The sequence below is a fragment of the Vidua chalybeata genome, chromosome 9 (assembly GCF_026979565.1).
Source record: "Vidua chalybeata isolate OUT-0048 chromosome 9, bVidCha1 merged haplotype, whole genome shotgun sequence".
Classification (NCBI taxonomy): Eukaryota; Metazoa; Chordata; class Aves; order Passeriformes; family Viduidae; genus Vidua; species Vidua chalybeata.
In genome coordinates, this window is record NC_071538.1 from 24,452,947 (window position 1) to 24,463,819 (window position 10,873).

A 10,873-nucleotide genomic window follows, 5' to 3' on the forward strand; every position below is an offset into this window, starting at 1 on the left:
GTATAGCTGTGGTCCTTGCCCTGTTGAGGGTGATGGTAACAGTGGTCACATAGGATTAGCTACATACTAGGCTGCTTAGTGCAATGGGAAATACTGCAATGGCATTTAATTGACAAGATATTCTAGTCCAGTAGACTTAAAGGAAAAGTTATTCCATAAATGACTAAATCATAGTTGGTGGTGTGGGAGCTGGCTGGTGTAAAAGATTTGTCATTACTCCAGCTGCAAACAGTCTAAATCACTAATATTGGTGGCCGGACCAAAGTAAGTCTGTCTTTGCTATTTTGTTCCAATTGGAGCTGGCTTAGCAGGTTACTTTAAAGTGCTTTTACTGGAATTATTCTTATCTTTCTTGCTGCATTCCCATGGGGACTGTGTAATTGTTCATTCAATCCTAGAGGGCTTTTTCAACTTAAATGCTTCTATGGTTCTACAGTAGTATGTCCTAACACCCATGTTGAGCTACACGTACAGGACCAAACGCCCACAAGTGAAGTTTCAAAGCGCCGAAGTAGGATAACAGCAAGGTGGTGCTGTGCTCAAGGACAAAAATACTTTATAAGAAAGTGCGTAAAGCGAGCGTTCAGAGAGCTGTGCCCTGTGCGCGTTGTCCCTGTGCGGGGCGGTGTCGCGGCCCGGCGGAAGGGGCGGTGCGGGCAGGGCGGGGCGGCCCCAGCACGGACCGCGCTCCGCGGGATCCGCGCCGCACGGGGAGCGCTGCCGGGAGCCTCCGAGGGGCGGCCGGAGCGGGGTTGCTTCGCCTGCAGGAAACACGGGGCTGCTGAGGGGGTTCTGCGGGGAGCCGCCAGAAGGAACAGGGCCATTGCTGTGCTTCCCTGTGACAGCCTTTGGCGCCTGCAGCTGCCGCAGCTCAGCGCCGGGCGCCCCGCAGGTCTGAACACGCTCGCAGGTGTGTTGGCGATGGCGGCTGGGCGGCGCAGCTCAGGCCGTGCCCCAGCAGACGGCAGGGTGCCCCGAGTTCCCGTGTTGGCCCAGACAGCGGTAGGGCCTTGCAGAGACGCTCCGCTCCCAAGTTCTCGGCATTGCAATCTATGTTGCTCTCTTCTACATAGCCTCTTAGCGTTTTTGCAAGTTTCAAAAACATTTTGAAGCTATAGCCTTCAGAGTGCAGTGAGGATTTCAATATCCTCATTCTCTTATTATTGCTTGTATTGAAGGCGGAGCAGCTGTAAACCTGTTTCAGAGAAATTAAAATCTACATCGAATCTTTAAGCACTGGGCTTTGGAGCTGGTTAGGTCAAGGTACATTATTCTTACTACTTTGTGTATTTACTGCTGTAAGTAAAACTTGCCAATCTAATAAATAGCTTTTCTCATCAGAGAAGAGGGAATTTTCTTAGCTCATTTTCTCTTAATTTATGTTCTTCCTATCAGGACCAAAAAGCATTCCTTCAAGAAAATGGAAGTGCACAGAACAACTGCTTGTGGCTGAAACTTAATCAGTTTATTTTACTGGAACTCTACAAGTAAATAATTGTATTAAAGTTATTTTGTTCACAAGCAGAAAAGTCAGCTGAGTATACCAAATGCTTAATTGTAAATAACTCTGCCTGCTTGTGAGGAACAGTGGCAGCTGATAGCATCTGTCAGGTTCTGTAAGGCTGGTTCTACACTTTATAAAAGGTATATTTTGTGCCTAATTTTGCTCCAAAGAATGCTCCACTGCCTGAGAGATATGGATCATCCTTTCCTTGAAGCAGAAATGAGGGCAGTTTTGTAGAAGTCACGTAATATTTTACATCAACTTATATCTGGGTAACTGTATCACAGCAGGTTGGAGTTTTCAGCAGTGCATTCCCAAGTGTGTATTAAATCAGGAAAAGCACTAGTTTCCTCTGTGTAGCAAACCTGGGGGCCCTTGTGATCATGTTTAAACCTTCACTGAGGTGTTTGGTTTCCCTTGTGACAGAAATCTGCCTTTGCTCTGTGTTGTTTCTGTAGGATAACTTTTTATAAAGAACAGATACAGAATCTTGTTACTTTCCTGTAAGTATTTTGTTATTTAAGGGAAGTATAAGTTCAGCCATTAGTTTGCAGAAATTCTTCTTGTAGGACTTTGTATCTCAGACTCTCTAAATCAACTTCTAATCGGGAAGAGTGCAAAATAAGGTTCTCAATGGAGTAATGTAAACCTTGGTAGTTGATTAGTTTCTGGTTTGTTACATGTTTTATCTCTAGGTAAGGAAAAGGAGAGGCAATTTTGATATAAGGATTGCTGTCTTTGTTTGTCCCTAAGTAAATACAAATAGGGTATGAGTTGGGAAATGCAGTTTCTTAGCCTAGCTCATCAGAAGGAAATGTAGCTTCAAGCCTCTGGAAAGCTCCTTTTGCAGAACTCTGTAATTGGGCACTCAGAAGGAGATTTCTTGGTTATGGAGCTTCACAGCACTTCTAACATCTGCTTGCCATTGCCCATGTTCTTAAAAGGAGAATTTCTCCACACAAATCCAACAGGAGTGCAGAGATAAGACATTTAGTATTTCTGTGTTTGAGTCACTATAATTAATGATTTCTTTGTCTGAGAGATCTTCCAGGTTTCAGGCTGTTGTTTGAATGAGAGATGTCATGTTAAACCTCCGAAATATCTGGGGTTTCATAACAAATCATGGTAAGAAATATGCTGCCTCTGCAAGGTCTTGTCCAAATATGTTCAAGTTGTAGTAACACCATTTGGAAAAAATAAATGCCTTTCAAGGATAAATAGGAATGTAAAATAATGTACAATAAAATGAGAAACAAAATGTTCATTTCCATCCATATAAGTATTCCTTTGCCCTTTGGGGTGGTTTTTGGCTTTATACTAATAAAAGCATAACTTTTGCATTCTGGAGGCAGTCTCCATTTGGCAACATCTGAATTTTAAGTGCATGAAAACAAAGTTACTGTTAGTATGGGAATTTGATAGAGTTTGGATAAAATGCAGTTCTCATACAAAATAACAGGTAAATAACACCCAGAGATGGGTGTTTACCTTTAAATGTGTATTTTCTAATGTGTACTTTACCCTCTTGCAGGATCATTGACAGTTAGTAAGAAGAGCACAACTGATCACAGAGCACTGGATGGGGATCTATTTTCTGCTGTTAGTTGTAGGGCTTTGTTGGGGGCAGTACAACCCCAACACTTTCCCTAAGAGAACCTCAATTGTGCATCTCTTTGAATGGCGCTGGCAGGATATTGCTCAGGAGTGTGAACGCTACTTAGCTCCTAATGGATTTGGAGGAGTTCAGGTATGTCTGCTCCTATCAGTAGGTAGTGAAATTGCTACATAGATGGTAATTTGTTTTTCACAGAAAATGTTCAATTTGTCAAAGGACAGGTACTGAACAAGAAAAACAGAAATTGGTAATGGAAGTAGTAAATGCTGACAAATGTATTCTTCAGCTATCTTCACATAGGCATGAATTTATTTCATTGCTCCAAAGTGCATGTTTTGCAGTCTGTGCTATTACATTTAGATGAATTAGAATTACACATCACTTATTGAATCTTCTTTTTTTTTTTTTACTGCTGTGAAGAGTCACCTATGTTTATCTGCTTGATATTATTCAAATCAAGGGAAGAAGCTCTTACGAGCTAGATAAATGTAAAATGAAACTATGACTAAATAAAGGGCTTCCAAAAAACCAAAAAATGCTGCAGGTTTTAAATAATTAAGTAAAAAAGGCTGCTAATTGTGTTCACCCAAACTGACAAGTTTTTATCTGTGTAACACAGTGTCACAGTGCCACAGTAAGTGTACTTCTTTGCAGGAACCTGGTGTGAGCAGGCAGAAGTGAACTGAACGCAGGTTCTGGTGAAGGTGTCCCTGTGTGAGTCAGTTCTGTCTGAACGACAGAGATGTGTTCCTGTGGAACCAGAACTGGCACTTGGGTGGGGTAGCATGGCAGGAGAGCAGCCACTTATTAAAGTATTTCCGTTTGCCTGTCAGATTGCTCACGAAAAAATGGTATGAAGGCGGCTTGTCTCTTGTAGCCCAAGAGATTGCAAGCTGGCCTGAGTGAGAACTTTCCCATAATTTTCAAATAATCATCTTTTCTTTGGAACTTTCTTTCCAGGCACGGAGACCAAGTGGACTTTAAATTGATTTTTCAGACTGTGGCCTATGCCTGTTTATCATTTTAATCCATTCTGTGGCAGGATCTCAGGAAGTTTTTTTCAGATGATGACTTGCTGATCAGGAATGTCTGGCAGCTAAGAGGCTGTAGGGGTGTTTCTGAGAAATGTTTGGATCAGGTTGCTGTGCCCAGAGGCTTGGAGGTAGCAGCAAAAGCTTGTTGCCTGAAAAGTATCCTGAAAAGTCTGTAAAAGGAAGAGGTATAACTCGCCTGGAAACCTACAAGAATTAGGTCAAAAACACGCTCATCCAAAACATTACAAAAATGGGAAGTTGGATCAGTTTTAAAGGTAGGATGTTATGTCAGTTGTTATGCAGTCACTTCCTTCCACTGCTGGCCTAGTTCTTCAGATGCTTCTTTTTGAAGTTTGAAGTCACAAAGAAAATTAGGCCACTGGTTTCTACTGGTTTTTATACTGGGTTTCTACCTGTTGAAGGCCAGGCCTAAGTCTTTTGTTTCCAGCCTACTGCAGTGTAAGCAGAGGATACTGAGGATCTAAGTGGGTTATGTTCTTTCTCTAAAAACACTAGGCAAACAGATTAACCATTTTCAGTATCCTGTTACCAAGTGCCTTTGTTTTATTGACAGATTTCACCTCCAAATGAAAATGTTATCATTACTGACCCCCAGCAACCATGGTGGGAAAGATACCAGCCTGTCAGCTACAAGCTGTGCACAAGATCTGGAAATGAAACTGAATTTAGAGACATGGTGACCCGGTGCAACAATGTTGGAGTAAGTACTTTTAAAACTTTCTGGTGTTTACAGTACAAGGATATAGCCAAGCAGTGATTCTACCATTTTAAAAAATGGATGCAGTGTTACCTGCCTGTCTGCTGAACTGCATGTTTTATAACACTTGCTGCATGCTAATAAAAAAAATGGAATAAAATATTGGCTGAAGCAAGCAAGCAGAAGTAGGGAGATAGGGCAGGAGGTATGGGAGAGAGAACATTAATTAGTGGTGCTGTGGGAAGTAGCTTTTTCAAGTTGTTATGTGGATACTGTTCTCTAGGTGCACATTTATGTGGATGCAGTGATCAACCATATGTGTGGAGCTAATGCTGGGGCTGGTGACCATTCTACTTGTGGAAGCTATTTCAATGCAAAGACTGAATATTTCCCAGCTGTGCCCTATTCTGGCTTGGACTTTAATGATCATAAATGCAAATCTAGAAGTGGAAACATTGAGAATTATCATGATATATCTCAGGTAAACCTACAACTATGGTTTTCATGTACATCTGTTCCTGTGCTGTGATTTCTTTGCTCTCATTTACAGTGAGACATTTTTTTAAAAAGGAATTTAAAAAAAGCCTCATGAAAAGCCATCCAAATTGATAACAAAGGTTAGTGTTGCTGTCAGGAGCACCACTTCTTAAAGGGATAGCTGTAGTTGAGACAATGTCTCAATTTCAGATTCAGACAAATGTGCTTAGGTGATTAATAAAGACAGTTTAAAGCTCATAAAATCTATTTAGTATGTTAAAAAAGGTAGAAGTTATTATTTGCCTTTTATTGCAATTTGGAAGTTTCCCTTGGTCTCAGTTTCAGGAGAGAGGGGTAAATTCAATTTCTTATTGCAGCTTCTGTGTAGATGACTTTGCAAAGGAAAGAAATGCATGGGGAACAAAGGCTACTGAAGGTTTTATTTGGCATTGTAATATAGGCCAAGAACATTCAAAAGGTGTGTAGAACACTACATGAAGTTTATTAGGTGAGAAGGGTTTGATTTCAGAATTTTTGCCCAGGTGCGGGACTGCCGCCTGGTCAGCCTGCTGGACCTGGCCCTGGAGAAGGACCACGTGCGCTCCAGGATTGCCGAGTACCTGAACCAGCTCGTCGCCATCGGCGTCGCGGGGTTCCGGATCGATGCTGCCAAGCACATGTGGCCTGCGGATGTCAAGGCCATTTTAGACAAGCTGGAAGATCTAAACACTCAATGGTTTCCTGCAGGAACTAAACCTTTCATTTACCAAGAGGTAATCTTTATTTTTTTAAATTCAACTTCACAAACATACTTCTTGCAGGCCCAGTACAGACTCAGTCAAACATGGCAATGCTTTGCATGGGCTGAGCCCAAGCAGATCTACAGAAATCATCCTCAATATCATCCTCAACTATAATCTACAAATATCTAATCTGCCCATAAATGGTAATTGATGTGCAATATGCCCCACTTCTTTTGGACCTTCTGGAATTAAGTAACCTGGAAGTTTTACTGAGATGAAATTTACTACCTTGAAGTTAGTGTAAAAATTCTCTTGGTTTAAGAAAGAGATTTCATTTCCTGAATTTTAAATTCTGGATAATAAATTGCAACAGAAGACATAAATGTAGATTTTGGGATGAAAGTGTATTTTCCAATGGCATAACGACTATTACTTGAAATTCTGAATTTGTGTTTTACATTTGAATAACTAATTGGAACAAGCAGGTAAGTGTTGGTTTCAGTCAGCAGAAGCTAAAGTTGCTGCATGCATTTTATTAAATTAGTAACTTGCCTGCAAAGTCTAGGCAAATAGAAATGGTCATTAGCTCCATAGTGAAAGGATGCAGCCCAACTGCCAGAAGCAGAGGCCTTGGTGATCATACTAAATATAAAGGAAGTACAGTCCAAGTCTTAATCATGGGTAAGTGAGCAGCTGGGGTAAGGAGATAAAGGATAAAAATGGAAAAGAGGTTCACAGCTGGGCTGAGTGAAAAGGAGAAAATAGCCTTACATACAATTTTGCAAGAAAGCCAAATAATACAATTAGCTCAAGTACTGTCTCCTTGCTTAAAGCAATGTCTAAAGCAGTGTCTTATTTGTTTGGTTTTTGAGTAGAAAGACATGCTTTATCTTTCCTGTACCAGGTAATTGACTTGGGTGGAGAGCCCATCACAGGCAGCCAGTACTTTGGAAATGGCCGAGTGACAGAATTCAAGTACGGTGCCAAACTGGGGACAGTGCTCCGCAAGTGGAACGGAGAAAAGATGGCCTACTTAAAGTAAGGATGAAGGTGCTGCAACTTCTCCACGATTCACTGGATACACCAATTGACAGGGTAACTTCAAGTCTGTGTTTTTGTTTAGGAACTGGGGAGAAGGCTGGGGATTTATGCCTTCCGACAGAGCCCTGGTCTTTGTGGATAATCACGACAACCAGAGAGGACACGGGGCTGGTGGAGCTTCTATTCTAACCTTCTGGGATGCCAGGTAAGGATTGCTCTTGTCTGGGTGATGCTTCTTGCTCTTGCTTGTTTGTCTGTGTGTTCTCTGGCAGGTTCCTCTGTCTCATTCCTTGTTTGTCCACCAAACAGGCTCTATAAAATGGCGGTCGGTTTCATGCTTGCCCATCCATATGGGTTCACACGTGTGATGTCAAGTTTTCGCTGGCCAAGGCGTTTTGAAAATGGAAAGGTGAGCTATTAATGCTGAAGATCCATCCATGGGGGTTAAGGGTGAGAACAGAGCCAGAGAATTAGTCCAGTTGATTTCAGGTTGTCAAGTGGTTTGCCTGTCCCAGGCTGGATGTAGCCGGTGCAACTTTGATGCTCCCTCTAGCTTTGCTCTCCAGAGGGGTTCTCTGCATTTTCAGTCAGAAGATATTCACAGCATTCACAGAATGACCAGGTTGGAAGAGACCTTCAAGATCATTGAGTACAACCCATGCCCTAACATCTCAACTAAACCACGGCACTAAGTGCCACATTCAGTCTTTTTTTAAACACATCCATGGATGGTGACTCCAGCACCTTCCCTGGCAGACCGTTCCAGAACTTGATCACCCTTTCTGTAAAAAAACTTCTTCCTAACATCCTTCCATCTGTATTTCCCTTGACACGGTTTTAGACTGTGTCCTCTGCTTCTGTCAGTTGCTGCCTGGTGCAAGAGACCAACCCCCACCTGGCTACAACCTCCTTTCAGGGAGTTGTAGAGAGTGACAAAGTCACCCCTGAGTCTCTTTTTGACCAGGCTAAACACCCCCAGCTCCCTTAGTCGTTCTTCACAGGGCTTGTGTTCCAAGCCCCTCACCAGCCTCGTTGCCCTCCTCTGGACACTCAAGCATCTCAATGTCCTTCCTAAACTGGACACAGCACTCGAGTGCTGAGTACTGGGGAAGGATGACCTGCTTGCTCCTGCTGGCCACACTATTCCTGATACAGCCCAGGGTGCCATTGGCCTTCTTGGCCGCCGGGGCACACTGCTGGCTCACGTTCAGCCGGCTGTCGACCAGTGCCCCCAGGTCCCTTTCTGCCCGGGCACCGTCCAGCCACACCGTTCCCAGCCTAGAGCATTGCAGGGGGTTATTGTGGCCAAAATGCAGGCCATAAACCTCTCTTTTTAATGACAGGATGTCAATGACTGGTATGGACCCCCAAGTAACGCAGATGGCTCCACAAAGGCCGTCACAATCAACGCAGACACGACCTGTGGCAACGACTGGGTTTGTGAACATCGCTGGCATCAAATCAGGTAGGGCACTGGGGAGAAACAAGAAGTAAAAGCATTTTCTTGCTGCTCCATGTGTCTTTTGAGGTGTTGCAGGTGCAGTGGCAGACACTGCTTGTGTTTTCAGGAACATGGTTATCTTCCGTAACGTGGTGGATGGTGAGCCTTTCTCCAACTGGTGGGACAATGACAGCAATCAAGTGGCTTTTGGCCGTGGCAATAAAGGTTTCATCATCTTCAATAATGATGACAGGTGAGTAAAAGGGAAATAAATTATAATTTATTATGATTATAAGAAAATATTATGTAATAAATATATATTTTAAAAATCTAGTTAATAGTGAAACCTTTTAAGATGTTGCTAGCTTGAATAGATCTTTTTAATGGATGCCTTAGTTATTGGCAATTTAAACATAGCATTTTCCACTCTACCATAGACACTCTTCACTCTTGGCAGCCTTGTAATGTGGTCTTTCTCTTTCCCAGTTCTGAAGCTGGCTGTATCACTGTGTCACAACCAGCAAAATCTAAATTTATAGAAGTGAGGGAATTTGTAAAGTCAGGAATATGTTCTAAATGTGACAGTTTTAAAAACTGTATTGAAATAGTTTACGCAAGAACGAGATAATAAGAGAACAGGAGTATGTCAGGGCTGTAATAAGTAGCTGTAGGTTGTGGTGATGAGCAATTTGAAGCATGCAGTGATTTAATAGATTCTGCAGTGACCAGAAAAGTGCTAGAGGATAATTCCAGACTTACTTAACATCTGAGGTTTCCAGTATGATTTGAAGAGCATTTTAGAGTCCTCATAATGCTTACTGCACTTCATTCTTTTCCAAAGGTCCTTGAATGTATCTGTACAGACTGGTCTGCCTGCTGGCACTTACTGTGATATCATTTCTGGGCAAAAGGAAGATGACTTCTGTACAGCAGTTAAAGTTCATGTTGCTGCTGATGGTATGGCTAATTTCCTAATTGGGAGTGAAGAAGAAGACCCATTCATTGCCATTCATGTTGATGCTAAATTGTAACCAGATGTGTTGTGCATCTGCTGTTCTTTCTCTGTGTCTTTGTTAACAGCAAACAGATGTGCAGAATGTCCTGGCTCTCAGGACTGCATGAACCGAGACAGAGCAAAGCATGTTAGCTGTAATACTAATGAATTATGAGCAGCTGCTGTACAGAGATGGGAACTGGTGGTGCCAGTGCAGATCTGGGAGTGGTGCTATATATCTGTGTGCATTTCTAAGTGTACTGTATTCAGTTAAGGTAATAATAAAAAATGGAAGGAGAAGATTGACATAATTAAATTTAAAATCGTGCTGCTCTGTGCAGAAGTGGAGATGCAGTTCTCTTTAGGGCAAGCAGGATTGCTAAAATTGACAGGATATCCAAAAACCAAGAGAAGACCCCTTTGTGCTGAAACATAGCACAATTCAGGTGGATTTTCTAGTCTTCGTATTCTCTTAGAGTATTGTTTTATTGTTAGTATGACTCAAGTTTATTCGTGGAGGATTGTCGCCAAGACATTGATCTTAAAAATCAGTTCCAAATGAAGACCTGAAATAATTTCATGAAGAAAAGTCAAAGGTCTTTTTTTTTTTTTGAAGGAGGAAATTGTAGGAAATGCAAGAAAGGACTTGGAAAACAGCTCTAGCTTTCAAATTCAGTTATATATCAGGCAGCTAAAACTCATCTGCACTATCATTTGCATCTAATTTTGGATTTTGTTCCTTTACTCTGGTGAATCATTGATCACTTAAAATGAGGTGAAACACCTTATGCAAAGTTTCTGCAGGACAGGCAAATGCAGCTCTGATCACTTTCCATCAGCTGCTCTGCACAACCGTGTGAAGAAAACCAGTAACAGTTCATAGCAGGGACTGGGCAGTGACACCAGAGAAAGATTAGGTATGAGAACGTGTCCATTCCTAGTTGCCAGTGGGATTCACCTGGTGAAGACGCCAAACCTCTTATATGATAAATCTGTTACTGATTAAATATTGCTGTTGTATTGGTTTTGCATGGCCTGATTTTTGGTAGCTGGGGTATCACGGAGGTGGCTCCTGTGAGAAGCTGCTGGAAGCTTCCACCGTTTCCAGCAGAGCAAATCCCTGATGGCTCTGAAGATGGACATGCTGCTGGCCAAAACCAGGGCAATGAGAGAGGTTGGTAATGCCTCTGTGCTAACATATTTAAGAAGAAAATCAAAACAAAGTCACACAGTTTTTCTTTTAGTCAGAAAAGAAGAGGCGGTGAGAACACACTTTGGACACACCAAGGTCAGTGCAGAGGGAGGG

At 42.2% G+C, this 10,873-nt stretch overlaps 1 protein-coding gene across 3 annotated transcripts; it reads left to right on the top strand.

Annotated features, from left to right (window-relative positions):
- Positions 1-722: 722 nt before the first annotated feature.
- LOC128792350 (pancreatic alpha-amylase-like) lies at positions 723-10,587 on the top strand. 3 transcript variants are annotated; one of them, XM_053950692.1, is made up of 12 exons: positions 723-910; positions 1,179-1,263; positions 3,036-3,251; positions 4,728-4,874; positions 5,155-5,352; positions 5,891-6,121; positions 6,996-7,129; positions 7,215-7,337; positions 7,442-7,541; positions 8,476-8,597; positions 8,701-8,826; positions 9,415-10,587. In XM_053950692.1, exons 3-12 carry the CDS (start codon positions 3,084-3,086, stop codon positions 9,602-9,604), a joined length of 1,539 nt encoding a protein of 512 aa, XP_053806667.1. In that variant the 5' UTR covers positions 723-910; positions 1,179-1,263; positions 3,036-3,083; the 3' UTR covers positions 9,605-10,587. The 3 variants fall into 3 exon arrangements, with proteins under 3 accessions (XP_053806667.1, XP_053806666.1, XP_053806665.1); XM_053950691.1 differs by lacking the exon at positions 1,179-1,263 and adding an exon at positions 2,547-2,629; XM_053950690.1 differs by lacking the exon at positions 1,179-1,263.
- Positions 10,588-10,873: the final 286 nt, after the last annotated feature.